The sequence below is a fragment of the Syngnathus floridae genome, chromosome 6 (assembly GCF_059516105.1).
Source record: "Syngnathus floridae isolate MCC-2025c chromosome 6, RoL_Sflo_1.0, whole genome shotgun sequence".
NCBI classification, from domain to species: domain Eukaryota; kingdom Metazoa; phylum Chordata; class Actinopteri; order Syngnathiformes; family Syngnathidae; genus Syngnathus; species Syngnathus floridae.
In genome coordinates, this window is record NC_142418.1 from 14,171,895 (window position 1) to 14,189,332 (window position 17,438).

At 44.8% G+C, this 17,438-nt stretch overlaps 2 protein-coding genes across 4 annotated transcripts; one reads left to right on the plus strand and one right to left on the minus strand.

The window, feature by feature from the left end:
* Positions 1–432: 432 nt before the first annotated feature.
* Positions 433–12,290, plus strand: acanb (aggrecan b). Of its 2 annotated transcripts, none has more exons than XM_088377979.1 (18): positions 433–578; positions 4,733–4,811; positions 4,984–5,367; positions 5,753–5,927; positions 6,092–6,219; positions 6,344–6,637; positions 6,746–6,937; positions 7,052–7,226; positions 7,302–7,429; positions 7,526–7,819; positions 7,897–8,028; positions 8,125–8,232; positions 8,332–9,726; positions 9,804–9,962; positions 10,035–10,117; positions 10,188–10,332; positions 10,440–10,622; positions 10,705–12,290. In XM_088377979.1, exons 2-18 carry the CDS (start codon positions 4,739–4,741, stop codon positions 10,791–10,793), a joined length of 4,137 nt encoding a protein of 1,378 aa, XP_088234105.1. In that variant the 5' UTR covers positions 433–578; positions 4,733–4,738; the 3' UTR covers positions 10,794–12,290. The 2 variants fall into 2 exon arrangements, with proteins under 2 accessions (XP_088234105.1, XP_088234106.1); XM_088377980.1 differs by having other exon boundaries at positions 6,746–6,874.
* Positions 12,291–12,396: 106 nt separating this feature from the next.
* On the minus strand, positions 12,397–15,346 carry hapln3 (hyaluronan and proteoglycan link protein 3). 2 transcript variants are annotated; one of them, XM_088377986.1, is made up of 6 exons: positions 15,214–15,346; positions 14,788–14,924; positions 14,055–14,447; positions 13,662–13,964; positions 13,283–13,579; positions 12,397–13,200 (listed from the first exon to the last, which is right to left on the minus strand). In XM_088377986.1, the coding sequence occupies exons 2-5, from the start codon at positions 14,918–14,920 to the stop codon at positions 13,302–13,304; spliced, it is 1,107 nt and encodes a 368-aa protein (XP_088234112.1). In that variant the 5' UTR covers positions 14,921–14,924; positions 15,214–15,346; the 3' UTR covers positions 12,397–13,200; positions 13,283–13,301. The 2 variants fall into 2 exon arrangements, with proteins under 2 accessions (XP_088234112.1, XP_088234111.1); XM_088377985.1 differs by having other exon boundaries at positions 12,397–13,579.
* Positions 15,347–17,438: the final 2,092 nt, after the last annotated feature.

Sequence of the window (17,438 nt, forward strand, 5' to 3'; positions counted from 1 at the left end):
TGTTCAAATGAGTCCGTTTGCAAGCTGACTGTGTACTGGTAAACAAACATATGTATATACAGAGGCACCTCATCATGGTTCTAACCCACAGGGGTGTGTAGACTTTTACATCCACTGTATTTATGAGGGCTTGACCGATTCATCGGCTGGCTGATTTAGTCAGCTTATCTTAGTTCTATTATAATTGTCAAAATCATCATCAAATTGTCCAAATTTTCTTTGTTATAAGTTTTTAGGTGACCAAAAAAAGTTATTTTCTTAATTACATATATTTTTAATTAATTAACCAATCAATTGTTTATTGTGAACTTCTTATGCTAAATATTGTAATAGGCCTAAAATAAATCCATATAAGCCCACCCCATTTGATCTTGCTTGCCCCTAAGCAGGAAAGGACCCCATCTTGGAACCTTCCTCACCCTCCTTCCTCCTTTCCTTCCCTTCCCTTCCCTCCTCCTCCTTTTCCAACATCTAAATGTGCGCTGGCGTTTGAATAAAGCTTCTTTCTGCTCTCCTCCACAAGCAGGAGTCACAGCCCCCGCCAGTCAGCGGCCACCGGGAGCTTCAGAGCATCAACGGTACGTACTCGGCAACATGATTAACTTCAACAATCTTTCACGGAGTTGGAAATGAGATGTTGTGCAAGTAGAAGTTTGTGGATGGACTCACTGGTCTTGTAGCTTTTTTTTTATTAATCTGAAACTATTAGCTCAAAAATTTCCTTTCGATGCATTTATCTGGGAGAGTATCAAAATTGATCTGTAAAATCAATTGAAAGTGATGGAATGATCCTTTTCCCCTGTTTCAGTACAATATTTTGATGAGTGATGCGATGATAAAAACCAATGCGATACCATTTTGGGGGGCTTTTCTTAGAATTCTGCTGAGGTCTTACTTTTTGTATTGACCCAGGACCAATCAAGGGCTCAAATGTTGCCCACAATAGGGAGGCTGACATTTTGACATTTATATTACTTATTGTCTTTTTTTTTTTCAAAAGTCACAATGAGATCTATTTGCCTTCAGACAATGAGTAAATATTGTTGAAACTTGTTCAAACTGTTTCTTGCCATTTTCACCTGACAAACTAAACATTCCATAGAGTATTTAAAACGACCCGATAGCCTGCGCTAGAATACAATAGGAAACACCAAAGGTACCCGGGCTAACAATTAGCATCTATCGGCGGGCCGTTGTTAGCTTTTAAGCACCTATCTGAACAGAAACAATTCGGCGGGTTACAGAAAAGCTAAAACTCTTGGCGGGCATACGATTTCTTCTTTAGCATCTGCCAAGGAGGACCAGTATTAGTGCTGTACTGAGAAGTCAAGAGAGGAGCTAATTTTTGATGAAATTTGTCTTATACAGCACCCAGGTGGCCTCAACTCACTGTAAGACAATATGCAGTGCAAAAGCAAGTGACAAATGATTATTTTTTGTCTTAGTCTAGCAAAATATTATAATTTTGTTGCTTTTTGGAGAGAGGATTAATAGCATTTCATCTTTAGTGGTGAAAGATGATTACGATATAAGTATGGTCAAGGGGAAAAAAATCTATCTCAGATTTCAAGGCACGACTAAAGTGTAATTGTTTATTATATACTGCAGTTATTTATTTAATTTATGCTTTTTTTTTAATTCTTGCTTTTACGGGTCATTTGTCGAGTGGGGGACATTTGTAGAGATTTTCTGTTTGGGTACACCCTGTTTCATGCAGCAATTAGTTACTTCCTGAAAAAAAAAAAATTATCCAGGGTATGCAATTATTGTAATTTCCTAAAAAACTAAAAAAATCCGATCGTGGTTATGACTTAAAAAGAAACAGACGACATTTCCTGTTTGTGAGCCTCTCCCTGCCACTGAAAGCCTTCTTGTTTATTGTTTTTTTCTCCAAATTTCTGGATCAGAGACACCTTTAGCAGTCCAGCAGCGAATTTTCCATCGCCTTTCTCCTTGGAGGCCACGTCCCGTTTCTATGGCGACGTCGGTCTCCCTGGGCTCCCATTGTGAATTTCAATTGGCAGATGTTGGTTGAATGAGAAAACAAAAATAAATTTTCACCACATATCACTCAAATGAATGAATATGAATAAATTGTCCCTTTCCAACACATGCTGACTACAGCAGACGTGGTTGTGACCTGAGAATGCGGAATATGTGCTACTAATGCACCTTTAACCACCTGTGATTTTTTTTTCCTCGCTGTACAAGAGTGTGTGTGTTCTCCAACATGAACCTTACAGTACACACACACACATATTTCCTAGCATCAGACGCACGTTGCCACACGTCGCCTCTGAGTGTGTTGCACTGTGTGTGTTCATATCAATGTCCACTCTGTTCTGCCAATGAGGGACTTTGGAAGGTTTTTGGGGGTTGGGTGCCCGCCCCTTGTGTTTACCTTGGCAGGGTTGCACCCCTCCCAAAAAGCCCTGCCCCTGCCCCTGTCCATAGCAGGAACAAACCAAGGCCTCTTTGCCCACCGTCACCTCGGCTGCAAGCGGAACATACCACAGTGACCGAAGAGGGGAGCGGCCGCACCCCACCCCAGCCTAGCACACCCCGCCCCCATCAAATGAATGAACACACTGTGGCGGGTCACTCCATTTAGAGGCAATGACTCTTGATGAGCTTCAATGAGGAAAGTCGTTTTGTTTTTTTGGTTTTTTTTAAATTGAGCCATCGACAACTAGAGTGAGCTAATTTGTCATTTCAAATCACTTCAAAGTAAAAAATAAAAAATAAACAAAAATAAATATTTCAGCTGTTAACATGTCTGCCAAATTTGGACGATTAACCAGAAAATGGATATGGCCCATTTTGTGCATTAGAAGTGCAGTGAATCAAAATGACTTTCTAATCAAAAAGTAAGAAAAGTAAAAAATAAATGAACCTTACTTTCAGAGTCTTGCTTGCTCACCTGGCCTCACAGGTGCAGCCATCTTGAAAATAAGACTTTGCACTGAATTACAAAGGCTGCCTCTTATATGTCAAAGTTGGAACTACACTTTAATTTCAACCAGTAATAATCTGAAAGCTGTGCCTTTTTATCTAATCTTTTCTGCACTTAAAAAATAGAGTTTGGCCACTCTAGTTCTCAAGCCGCTCCATTTTCCCCTTACGTCGTTCACCAAAATAGCAATCACGTATTCATTAAAGCGTGCACACTTGAAAATGATTTCACAAATGCAGTTGTCCCACCCACCTGCTGTTGAGTATACAACCATTTGCAGGAAATACGTTATTGCCCTGACTAAAACGGGAAAGTTGTCCCCCCCCACCTTCACCTAATGAGTCTTTTAGGCCAAGTGTTGACTTTGTGTTTGTTATTGGAGAGAAGTCTTTACTTCTCTTGTGCACTCTCGCTCAGTGGAGTACGCAAACACACTGCGCCTTGTTGGAAACGTTCAAAATGTCCTTGTTGACCACGTAACATTTAACCTGACATATGATTTGGGTCAAATGTGACCCCTTTTGACATTCGACAAAAATTAAAATTAAAAAAATAGTATAAATTGTATGATAGTATAATAAATAGTATAATAAAAAATAAAAATAGCCGTCATTCTGTCACACTGACATTTGATGACTTTTTCGAAAATGACATTATATTCCCAAAAAAAGCAATAACAATATTCCTGTTAGTGTAGTAATACATTTTAAAAGATGTGTACTTCCAGTTGAATTCTTTTTAGGATGTTCATTTCTATTTAGAACAGATTACATTGAGGATTGAAAATGAACTGTATGGAAGGGTTACGAGAAAAACACAGCAACATTCAAACAATATTTAAAGACTGTGACCGAGCAAAAATAGAGAGGTCTAAAATGGAAGAGTTACATCATGGCCATCCGCTTTGGGTCAGTACACACTGTGTGATATTTTGCATGCTGAGACAGCACGACAAACATTGGTGTGACTGTGCCTTTCTGTTTCAGTCTACAGTGTACCAGTGTTAATGGTCTACACACGCACGCGCACGCGCGCGCGCACTTTTGCCAGTTTTCAGTTAGCTGCGTCATTCCAAAAGTTCTCTTTACAGCAGAGCGTCATCTTGTGGTCAACCTCTGTAAGTGTTAAAATTACACTGGCCACTTGTCTTCTAAACTTAAAGTCGGATTATTATGGAGGCGGGGTTTTTAAATTATTATTAATTTATTCTTATGAGATGACAACATTAAGAATGAGCGAGAGGGGGATATAATAAAAAAAATTAAGTGCCAGAAAGTCCACCAATGCAGCCATAGACAAAATTTTGTTTATTTTCTAACGTATGTACCTAAATTGACCAGCATCCCTAATGATGCCAATTTGTTTAATGTAGATGTCAGACGGTTGCAGATTCAATGACGTTCCTTTTTTTCCCTTGAAAGCTGAGACCAATTTCCCCATCCAACCTGACTTGTGCTGCAAATGCATTTAAGCCGAATGAATCATATTTGGTCTCAACTAATTTCAGGCAGTTGGGATATTTCCTGTGACCTGGCGGCGACACAGAGCCGTTGGGTGTTTAGTCTTTCCAAATGATGTCATATTTGGAAACGTGAGGTTCTTCTAAAGCCGCTCAGTCATTCAACACATCACGCTTTGTCCACACTAACTGAGACATTCTTAAATAATTAATTTAAATAAATACATGCCAGGAAAAAAAAACTAAATAGAAGAAATATACTACACAGAAAGGAAAAAAAATATTGAAAAAGAAATAAATGTTTTGTCTGTTGTCTTTAGGCAAGGATGACTTCCCTGCTTCTGCTGTGTGTGTCTTTGCCCTTCATCTCAGCAACTACATCATTTGGACACCATGACGGTACGGCTCGGTGCACACGCAAGCTCTTCAACATTAAGCTCTCCAGCAAAACGACACGCAGCAGTGTTACAAAATGTCATTCTGACCTGAGAGCAAAAATTTGCGTTGGATGTTTGCTTTTCCACGCCCACTCAAATCCCCACTCGTAATCCACACACTGTTTTTCACGCAGACTTGGACGGCACACTGCGTGTTAGCATCCCATCGGCGGCACCTCTGCGCCCCCTGCTGGGTGGCAAGGTGGTAGTGCCCTGCTACTTCCAGGACAACACCGTCAGCGACCCGGGCGCCCCGACCATCGCTCCGCTCTCCCACCGCATCAAATGGACCTTTATCACCAAGGAGAACATCACCACCGTCCTGGTGGCAACAGAGGGCAAAGTCCACATTGAGAGGGATTACCTGGACAGAGTAACGATGGTCAACTACCCGATAGTGTCCACCGACGCCTCCCTGGAGATAACGGAGCTGAGGTCCAAAGACTCGGGCACCTACCGCTGCGAAGTCACGCACGGCATCGAGGACAACTATGACAGCGTGGACATCCAGGTTCAGGGTAAGTCATGTAGACACCATCTGATTTCTATTTCAATTGGATTTGGGTTTGGCTTGTTTCCATCTCGCGGTACCCTTTGGTTGAGTTCAGTAAAAGGGAAATGGTGACTTGATGGCAGATCTGGATCACACCTGACTATGACTCAGAGCCAGTCTGGGAATGCCTTGGCGTACACCAGCTGGAATCGGTGGCCGCAGACAGATGACTTACATTGCTTCATTTTTCTATGACATTGTCCTGTGAGATTGGTAAGGGGTGGCCGGTCTGGTTGGTGAACAGGCACACACATCAAATTCAGGAGCAAGGTCCCAAACTGAACCATAAACTGCATGGTGGGAACACAACTCAAACGTATTCCCTCTCGTTCTTCACGTCTGACCAACAGGTATCGTGTTCCACTATCGAGCCATCACCACCCGGTACACCCTGACATTTGAGAAGGCAAAGGCCGCTTGCATCCAAAACAGCGCCACCATTGCAACCCCCGCCCAACTGCAGGCCGCCTACGATGATGGCTACCACCAGTGTGATGCCGGATGGTTGTCTGATCAGACTGTCAGGTAATATTCATCCATCTGTGATCAATGGATTTTAGAGTCTTCCAACCACATGAGAATGTTGGTTTTCATCCATTGACATAAATTAATGCCAATAACGTCCATGAAAACATCACAGGGAATAAGAAGAATCCAGGTCCTGAAGCTGATTTACTTTCCCTTTTCAGGTACCCCATCCATGAGCCCAGGAAGGAATGCTACGGAGACAAGGAAAACTTCCCTGGCGTGAGAACCTATGGAGTGAGAGACGTCAATGAGACTTACGACGTGTACTGTTTCGCGGAGAAGATGGCAGGTACGTTGCGCAACAGGATACCAAATACACTGCAATGGTGTGGTTGAGTTAATTCCCTGCGCTGGCTGAAATATTGTCTTAATATATCTTGGGAAAATTGACTGAATGTGTTTCTCCCCCCCAGGCAGAGTCTTCTACTCCATGTCAGTAGAGAAGTTCACCTTCCAAGAAGCTGATGATCAGTGCACTAAACTGGGTGCCAGACTGGCCAACACCGGAGAGCTTTACCTGGCCTGGAAGGGCGGCATGGATGTGTGTAATGCCGGCTGGTTGGGCGACAGGAGCGTGCGCTACCCCATCAACATTCGCAGGCCTCAGTGTGGAGGCGGACTCCTGGGAGTCCGAACGGTCTACCTGTTTCCCAACCAGACGGGATACCCCCTGCCGAGCTCCCGTTACGATGCTATCTGCTTCCAAGGTACATGCTCAACCTCAACGAGAGTGGCAATGCCTCAGTATTGAAAAACTATACTGCAGGACCACTGACCTGAGTAGTTCTGAAAGTATAACTTTGTCACATTAACAGGTCGCGATGACGAAGGCGCAGTTCCCGGCAGGATCACTCCATTCCCAGACATCATGAGCATTACCCCCGCCCCTGGAGTTTATCCAGGACTGACAACCCCCGCTGGAGGTCAAGAGATCAAGCAAGGAGGTGTGGACATTCTCACCAAACCTATCTCACCTCCTTTTACAGACGCCGCCATGGCTCCCACTGGTAAACTTGTCGTTCTTCTCTAATGGCATCGTAGTCAGCGCATCACAAATCCTTGAGATATGACGACCGTAAGATTGAAATCAGAATGTCCTCAATCTCATTTCTGGCCAATAGGTGTGGTGTTCCACTACCGACCCATTACCGGTCGGTACACGCTGAGCTTTCTGGAGGCCCAACAGGCCTGCAAGAGTATTGGAGCAGTCATCGCCAGCCCCTTGCAGCTCCAGGCAGCCTTCGAGAAAGGCTTGCACCAATGTGACGCTGGTTGGCTCGCTGACCAGAGTGTCAGGTGTGCTAAAGGCAGAATTAATGCACGCATGTAGACTCCTCATAAACATCTAAAAGAAATATCTCTTGTGTTCAGGTATCCCATCGTTTCACCCCGAGATAACTGTGCGGGCAATCTTCTTCACCTTCCAGGAGTCCGATCCTACGGCCTAAGGCCAGACTCTGAGCGTTATGATGTATTTTGCTATGTCGAAAGTCTGCAAGGTCAGGATCTAGTCACACCTGAAATCACTGAATTTATGTGTTGTCAACACCAAATGTAGGTCTTGGCATCATGCAATTTCACTCTTTCTTTCCAAGGTGAGGTCTTCTTCACCAGTGACTATGACAGTTTCTCCTTTGAGGAGGCCGTGCAGCACTGTGAGGAACTCAACACCACACTGGCCACAACTGGCCAGATGTATGCCGCATGGAACCAAGGCCTTGACAAGTGCCGCCCAGGTTGGCTGATGGACCGCAGTGTCCGATATCCCATCACAAGCTCCAGATCCAACTGCGGGGGCGGCCAAGTGGGCGTGCACATTATCTACGCTTTCCCCAACCAGACGGGATTTCCCGATGAGCACTCGCGCTATGACGCCTACTGTTTCAAAGGTAAGAAACTGTCATTCATCTTTTGGGTTCTCACCAAATATTACTGTCGATTCCCAACTGGATTTTGTGTTTTACAGCTGAAACACTCGCCATTGGGACTGACAGCAAAAGCACCATTGACTCCATCAGTGAAACCATTTTTGACAAGTTACTGACAGTGGATGTTATCAGAAAGACAACGGTCGCAGTCGATCACGTCATTCCTACTCGTAAGACTGATTCTGTAAAATCACTTTCAAAGTTGCTTTCTATTTTGGTCACTTAACTTTCCTAGTCTCACGTGAAATTTTGTTGTTTGATTTTAGTCGAACCATCGGTGGGTTACAATGACACCCAAACAATTATGAACGCTACAGAAATCGAAGATGTTATCCAAAGGACAAACATCACAACCCAGCTAATTGCACCTACTGGTAAGACAGCTTTGATCAACTGCATGAACATAAAATAGGTTTTGAAGGATAGCACAGTACCTGCACATTGAAAAATGACGTCTCCAATTTGACTTCTAGTTCCACTGGATGGTTCTGCATCTGGATCAGGCGATGGTTCGGCCAGCGGGGATCTTCAAATCTCAGGCGATCATTCAGCCAGCGGGGATCTTCAAATCTCAGGCGATCATTCAGCCAGTGGGGACCTTCAGATCTCAGGCGATCATTCAGCCAGTGGGGATCTTCAAATCTCAGGCGAGTCCAGCACCACCAGCGGGAGCGGAGTGTCTGGCTCAGGACTGGACGTCACCTTCAGTGGACACACAGACATCCTGTCAGGAGACCATTCTGCCTCTGGTGACCCGCAAGGAGCAGAGGGTGGCAGCGCAATCTTCACCTCAGGAGACGCCTATAGCGCATCAGGATCTGGGTCCGGTTTTGTTGTGTCAGGGTCAGGCTCTGCCAGGGGCAGTGGAGACATTAGTGGCAGCAGTGGTGACATTCTGATCAATATACTGGATGGAAAAGAGAAAGAACTGGTGATCCCAACCCTCACTGAGCAGGAGTTAGGTAGTGGAGTCTTGTGGGCGTCAGGTATGTCCGGGTCAGGAAGCATGTCTGGATCAGGAGGTATGTCCGGGTCAGGCAGTGGAATTTCTGGTATCACTTTTACGGTCAACAGTGCCATTGACATGACAGTTCAGCAATCAGGAGAGCAGGAGTTGTACGGATCTGCAGAAATGTCCGGTTCAGGATCGATTTCCGGATCAGGCTCCTTGTCTGGGTCAGGCATCAGTGGATTTTCTGGCATCACCTTTACAGACAGCAGTGGCGTTGACCTAACAGTTCTTCAATCAGGAGAGCAGGAGTTGTACGGGTCTTCTGAAATGTCCGGTTCAGGATCTTTGTCTGGATCTGGCTCTGGCTCTTTGTCAGGGTCAGGCATCAGTGGATTTTCCAGCATCTCCTTCACAGACAACAGTGCCATTGACTTAACAATCCAGCCATCAGGAGATCAAGAGTTGTCTGGATCTCATCCCTATGCTTCGGGCTATCCCAGCGGCTTTCCGAGTGGTTTTGCATCTGGCAGCGGTTCTGCCTCTGGCCAACCAACCCAAACGGACGATGATGTCATCTTTCTAACAACTGACGGGCTGAAGGAAGTTACCGTTTCCCCTCAGGTGCATCATTCAGAAGAGGGACGTGGGGTTGTAGAAATTAGTGGCCAGGAAAGTGGCTCGGGAACCCATCTTCAAATCTCTAGCAGTGGCGAGCCCTCAACTGCCGGGGTTTCTATAGCTTTTCCTCCTGGATCTACAATGACCTATCCAGACAACAATGGATCATCTGGATACGAGGAAGAGGAGGCTACAGTCGTCGTTCTGACTCCAGATCCTGCATACGTTAGCCCAACCACAGCACCTTCGATTTCACTGGCAACGCCTCCCGTTGTGGAACAGCCACAAGTAGAAGAAGGTATGTTGCTCGCGATAATGCACACAAAAAAATAACAGACAATGTATCGATAAAGTCTTTTGTCATATTGTGTGCAGCTGTACACGGTTGTCCCGAGGGTTGGTTGGAGTTCAGGGGAAGCTGTTACCTCCACTTTGCCGACAGACACACCTGGTCAGATGCCGAGCAACGTTGCCAGGAACTCAATGCCCACCTGGTCAGTGTCACATCTGAAGAGGAGCAGCAGTTTCTCAACTGTAAGTGATACTCCTAATTTCAGCGCATTTCAGAAGCAAAGTCTCAGAAATATCGATGTCTCCGCTTCATAGCTAAAGGTCAAGACTATGAGTGGATCGGTCTCAATGACAAAGAAGTCCAGAATGAATTCCGTTGGACAGACGGCAGCGCCCTGGTGAGTTTCAAGATGGAGGTGTATCTCGGAACAAGGGTTCACACTTTTTGCGGCAATTGTGCCATCCCAGACGTATGAGAACTGGAGACCTAACCAACCTGACAACTACTTCAACTCCGGGGAGGACTGCGTGGTCATGATCGGGCACGAGGGAGGCCAATGGAACGACGTTCCTTGCAATTACTACCTTCCCTTCTCGTGCAAGACTCAACCCGGTAGGAACTAATCCAGATCGACTTCCTATGTATCGAAACCATCCAAATAGGTGCTGATCCGAATTAAAAGATCATCCATTTCATATCATCAATGTCTGTCTTGCCAGCGGGGTGTGGAGCGCCCCCGGAGGTGGCTCACGGCTCACCGATGGGCGTCACCAGAGATCACTACGCCGTCAACTCCAAAGTGCGCTACCAGTGTCAAGCGGGCTACACGCAGCGCCACCTGCCTGTCATACGTTGCATGGAAAACGGACAGTGGGAGAGGCCACAAGTGGAATGCACAGAAAGTGAGTTGCTATAAGTTTGCCCAACTATAGTAGGATTTTGTGCCCCATAAAAATAAACTAAATCTTTGGCTTGACCCTCCAGCATCCGGCGGCAACAGGCTACACAAACGATCGGTGAATAGCAGAAGTCGAGCAGTCAGCGGCCGAAGGGAGCACAGGAAGACGCTTTGAGCGGGACTGAATGAAGCGCAAATGAGATTCACAAAAGGACCCCCTCTCGTGGACACCAAGCATATTGCCCGACCAAAAAAGGAAATCCGCCAATGTAAATACAAAAGCACTAAAACACATTTAAACGGTGACGATGTAACTGACTCACATTTCTCTCCGTGTCTTTAATGAAGGCACTTACATTATGTTATTTATAGAGTTTAATTTATAGCTGTAACAAGTTCTCCATGCACAGGTACTACTGGAGGAGTCAAGGCAAAAGTGTTATTGATTGCAAATGATAGCGTGTTGCTATACTATATTTTGAGCCCATTTTATGTCAGGGTCTGTGTTTGTACTATTTGGTCCCCGGGGGCGATTTTTAAAACAATTTTATGTTTGTGTAGTACAGATTTGTTTTAATTAAATTAATTCATACGATGCTTTTCACAACATTCCGTTTGTCAGTACAAACAAGTTCCTAGTTTTAAACACAAAGAAATGAATTGAAAGGTTTAACTAAGACGTAGTCATTTTTGGATTTTTGAAAAAAAAAAGGTATTAATCGAGATTAATTGAAGCATATTTTGTCCCACTCTCACGTTAGAATAAAAAAAAAAAAAATAGGTAATAATGGCCACTTTCGATAACATTTTGACATTTACGAAAACTTTTGCCTTTAGGTTACGTTGCTTTGTGTTGAGCAAAATGCGAAGATTCTAAATTATCTTGATGTTAAGGAAAACATAAAAACAAATAAATCAATTTTCTTAAAATTGTGCAAAAAAATGGACAATTATGTCTTCCCACTCTTGCATAGGTTTTTAAAATAACAAATACCGCTAAATATTCCCATAGTTGAGGATAATTTGTCCCTCTTATTTTTAAAAAATAAAATAGCTTTTTGAAACATTCCATATCCAAACACAAATCCGAATTCAACATGTCTGTGATTGAAAACTCCCATTTGAATGGTAACTGATAGTGGAGACCCATCGCTGGCTTTACGCTTGGGACTCGCTGTAAATATTCTACGCCGCAACTGTGTGAACAGCAGGATCTGTCATTAACATACAATTTCTTTGTCATTATTCATCCTGTATCATTCCTTGTTATCAAATGCAGATGATGTCACGGGTTACCTAGTCTGTGGAACCGGATGAATGTGATTAGTTTGTTGTGTAGTTTTAAAATGTGACCCCCATTTGCAGAACACACTGGCGCACAGATAGTCCATTCTTACTCGGTTTTCACAGTTTAAAAAAAAATTAAAAAATGATGTGGCACTTCTGCAGGGGAAAAAGTGTTTTAGAAGGCAGATACAGACTGTGAAGTTGTACGATCCGATATGTGACAGCGAGTACATCGAGCGGACAGTCAATTTCATTTTTGAAGAATAAAACAGGCACCGTAATAGAAAGAAATAAAGTCAATAAGTCACTGTGTGGTTGTCGCCATCCCTGACGTGAGCATACAGTCTGCTGTAGTGTGCTGCGCCAAATAAAAAGATGGAATCCAGTCCATGCGTTTGAGTGACATGATTTTTTTTTTTTGCCCCTGTGACAATTTGCCTGACGACGTCATAGTGGACATAACTGGCAAAAAGCAAAAATATCAAATCAAAGACGTGCCCAGTAGTGATTTATTGCTTCATATAAAACAATACAAAATTGGATTGCTGTATTTTAGTATATCTAAAAAAAAGCAGTTGTTATCGGATATCCCACGCCTAAAAAAAGTATAAATCGAGCAAATACATTGAATTGCTGTTTTAATGAAAAAGCAACACTAATGTTTAAGTCACAGACGCTTAAGTAAACCAGTAGGAGGAGCCCTTCAGCTAAATGTACAGCGCGTGTGACGTCACAGTGAGAGGGGAAAAATAAACAAAAAAACATGCTAACTTCCAGGTGACACAAAGAAAAAGTAAAAAAATCATCCAGAATGGTGATTACAGCATATTTATACAATCATCTTATTCTTTTGTACAAGACGTCCCAAAGTGTTCCAACGTCCCTTTTCCAATGCACGGTACCTACTCGTCTCAGCATGGCTCCACTTGCTATTGACGCTTCGTCTCAAATGCTTCAAAAGATTATGACGCAATTCGTTCGCTGGACTTGACAATAACGTTTTTCAACAGGGAGGGGTGGAGGGAACAGAATTAAACCCCATTGTCTTTACGAGGAATGGGCCATCGGAAAAAACAAAAGTACAAACACACACGCTAACATTAGCTTACCCCAATGTGGCTTGTTAGCTGTGGACGCCGCACCACTCCTCTTCTTGCCCTTAGTCATCCGACCACTGAAGAAGTTTTAGAATGAGGTGGAAAACCAACCACCCCAAACCTAGGCGAGTAGAGCCAAGTGAGTACTGTGCAGTGGGAAAGAGGCGTCAAGAAGTTGGCATCACAGTCACAAGTGGTCTTAAAGAGGAAGAGGAGAACAATATCAATTCAAATGGTCTCAATAATGCTCATTTTTTTGTAGGCTAATGCTAAAGCTAACCTCTCAGACAAACCAGAGGTTAGCGATAACAGTAGACGCCAAATTTCAGGTGGCGCGGGGGGAAGCCGAAGCTACGCACGCCCGCTTGCGGCGGCCCGCAGTTAGCGCGGGGCTTGACGATGGGATAGCGGACGCTGCCGTCCGCCAGCCAGCCGGCGTCACAACGGTCCAATCCCGCCAGTCTCCACGCGGCGTACAGCTGGCCCACTTTGGCGATGTGAGCGGAGTTTCCTGCGCACGCCTGCAGCGCTTCGGTGAAGTTGAGCTTGGTTGGGCTCGCTAGGAAGTAGACGGTCCCTGCGGAAGGGGAAGTCAAACATTTGTTTACGTTCGAACCCGTACGAGTCTAAACACACCTTTGCCGTTTTCTGATTCTGACCTTTGATGGAAGCGGAGAAGCAGAAGGCGTCGAAGCGGTGGAGGAGGCGATGGCGTTGGCCGTAGGTGCGCAGGCCCGGCGCCAGGTCCGCCCCCCCGCATCCGTCACGCGGCGTCGTGATGGGGTACTGCACGGTGCCGTCGGCCAACCAGCCGGCGTTGCACCAGTCCAAGCCCTCGTCCCACGCCGTGAAGAGCTGCTCGAAGGTGGCCAGGGTGGCGTCCTGATCCTGGCACGCCTGCTGGGCCCCCTGGAAGTTGAAGTGGTAGCGTCCTTCGGTGGAGTGGTACGGAAACACCACACCTACAGCCAAGAAGAGAAATACACTGGCTCATGGAAAATGATGTTGCAAATGATTCTGGGAGGTTCTTTTCCCATTCCCGGTCCACTCACCTCGCAGCTCCAATTCCACGGTGACGCTCTCATCCTCCAACCCGTCTATCACCTCGCAACGGTACCGCCCCGTGTCGTTGAGACGCAGCTCACTGATGACCAGCGACATGTCGCCCGGCGCCGAGCGTCGCAGGCGGACCCGGCCCCGGAATCCGCCGTAGCTGCGGTGGCGGTTGTCCATGGCGACCATCACCTGCGTTTCCATGGCGGCGGGGTGAACGGGCTCGCCGACGGCGTTGGCGGGCAACCACGACCACTTGACCCGCGTCCGGCGCGGCTCGTTGAGCTCGGGTTTGTAGTGGAAGTGGCAGGGAAGGGTGACGCTGCTGCCCCTGGTGGCTGACACGGACGGGTTCGGGGACTCCACGTACAGACGGACCCCGTTGAAATAGACTGTGAGAAGACACAATTTGGTCACTTGGAAAAAAAAAGACACTGTGACAGAAAAAAATACAATATAGGTCATGTATATTAAACTGAGGATAAGTGGTTCGCAAAATGAAAGAATGGATGGATAGATTCTCCATATTTAAAAATTGATCACAAAATAAATAATGTATTGGAAAATATCGCAATATTATGGAGATTAAAATGGGGCATAAAAAAAGATTCAAAAGATAATTAAATAATCCAATAAAAAATATGAACGCAAAAAATATGAACAGACATACACGTATTAACGCTTTTAAAATGTGTATTTTTTGCAACAAATATAATGAACTAAGACAGCTACTTTCTCCGTTGCCATTGCCGTTGCTGCCGTCATGATAGTAGAAGCCGTTCTTGTAGTTGAAGTGAACGGCGGCGGCTGGCAGCAGCATAAGTCCGCAGACGGCCAACAGGGGGCGCAAGAGACCACCAAGCATTACGCTGAAAGACAATTTTCACGCACACACAAAAAAGAAAGTCCCCTAAATACCAACAGTGTGTTTTAGACACATCCAAGCAGAAAGCCTTCTAAAAATATCAAAACATGTATTCCTAAAATTGTTTAAAGTAAAATATTGTCATTTAAAGTCGTCCTGCTGCTCTTCTATTCCCATTACTAATAAACAGCAAAGTTTCTAACAACGGATTTCTCCTTTCTCGTCGAATTATTCGTCTTCAATATTTTCACTTTGAGCACAACATGAATGATAACAAACATGGTTACACTCACCAACTGAGAATAGACGAGAAGAACGCAAAGTGTCGCTTCCAGCCACTCACTCGCTTTCACTGCACGCGTCTGTGTGGATACGTTCCTCTATGGATGTGTGTGGACTTCACCGTCTCCTCCTCCTCAACGTGGGGTGACGTCACCATGGTGGGCTCCACACTGCGACCTCAAGTGACACAGTAGTAGTGGGTGAGAATTAAGAAAAAGTCATTTTAACACGTCAAACATTGGTTGAATTTTCTCCCATTTACACTTCTTAATGATTATCAAAATCAAAACGATTTCAAATGTAATGTGAATTTAAGGGAATAAAGTATATTATAGAAACATTGTAGCTAACATTGCTTACTTGTGTTTCAGATAAGGCATGCTAGCATTAAGGAAAGATAGTTTTTGCTACCATTTAGCGTTTGCATCAAAAATTGTATTTGCATACTGAAACAAACAAAAAAAATCGGTGAGTGAAGCCACGCATCTCAAAAACTCCCATCAGGCAACTGTCAAGATGCCACTGTAGCTTTTGGTGGCATCTTGTTGTTGGACGCCATTATGTTGGGCCATAGCTTTATTCAATAGAAGAATGTGCTTTGCCGCCATCTTGTGGCATGTATAGGTAATTACCGTCACAAGTCACGGGGGTTCACCGTCCAAAGAGTTAACGGGCAATTTCCCGCAGTATGTCCCGTTGAATGAAGGTCAGCTGCAAAGACAACACAAGCCAAACATTTGTCCAGAAGGCTGGCGGCCATGTTGGCCAAAGGTCATTTTTGTTTTGCCAAAGCCTTGAGTAGATAGAACATGCGTCGCCCTCGTCAAGTTGCGTTACAGTGGTGAAAAACAAGCGTGGTGGGTTAGCGGGGGAGGCTTCCGCAGACAATATACTGTTGAGCAAACACTGTCACGGTTGAGTGAAGCGCAGATGTTGGCCGGCCTCCTGACACCAAGCCCCAACCTCATCCAACCTCTGGCCACCGACAACACCATAAAAACACTTCAACGTCCTGCTTCCCTTGCATAATCTTTACACGGGAGTTTGAAATAATTCCGAGAACCGTCCATGTTCACACCACATTACCCGTCGCTCTTTAAAGAGTCAAAGCAGGCAGATTGTAATTTGGTAAATTCTGTATTCTATCACGCACAAGATTGTGCACAGCAATATTAAAACGTTCAACCCACATAATCCGCCAATCACTATTTTGTGTGGAATTCCTCAGGGATTATTTTTGCTCAGTTCCATCATTTTTCCTTTAAATAAATTCATAAATAAATAACTTAATTAAAGCACACTGCAGGAAGAAATATTTAAAAAAAAATTCCTTAGACATCACAAATGGCAATAAGAAATGGAATGGACCTAAAATACTTCCCTGAGGAACCCCACTTAAAATTGTGATTGTTAGTTGGGATATAGAAGTTCTCCTAAAAAAAGCACTGGGGTCACATTCCACTTGTGGAGAGTGATGACAAGATGATGGACTGCTGTCAAGTGAGTCTTGCCAGGTTTGTTATCACTTCCTCAACAATCGAGCATTTCAAGCGTACCTGGCTGAAACCAGTGTTGGTCCCTAAGTTGTTATCTCGCTCAGTCTTCCCAGGGCCGCACATGAAAGCTTACCGCCTGAGGCCACAAATACCAGCACCCCCTCCCTCCCCCTTTTAAAGCCACCCCCATTGTCACAAAGAGTGGAGGGCTATAATTTGGGCGCGGGCCCGCAACCTTCAAGGCCAGCCATCGCTCGTTTGTTTGCGTTTGTGCGGAGCCCAGACGTCTATTGTGTTACCACATCAGTGTGGACACACCGTCATTACACAACCTCTGAAGGAAGGTAAGTGTGTATTTGTGTGTGTGTGTGTGAGTGGATTAGAGAGGAAGTCGAGCATCAACTGGAATAACAACTAATAACGTCCTTGTTTTTGTTCGTCGGTAGTCCAAACGCATCGACGGCAAATCTAAAAAGACAGAATGGATTGTAAATTCTTTTCATCACATGTGAGCAGAAATAGTCGACTTCTCCAGGATGATTTCCTCATTAAAAAGTTCCTGCAGCAGGAAGTTGGAAGGAGCAGGGATGGGTAGATAGATAGACGTGTCCGTCACTTGATTAATGAGCTCGCCCGTGCGGGAATTGTTTCCAGGATGAAACCGGCTCACACACGTGACATGTTGTCAACTTCAATTTGGATGTTTGCTTTCTTTGAAGTAAGGAGCTATTTCCGAAGCA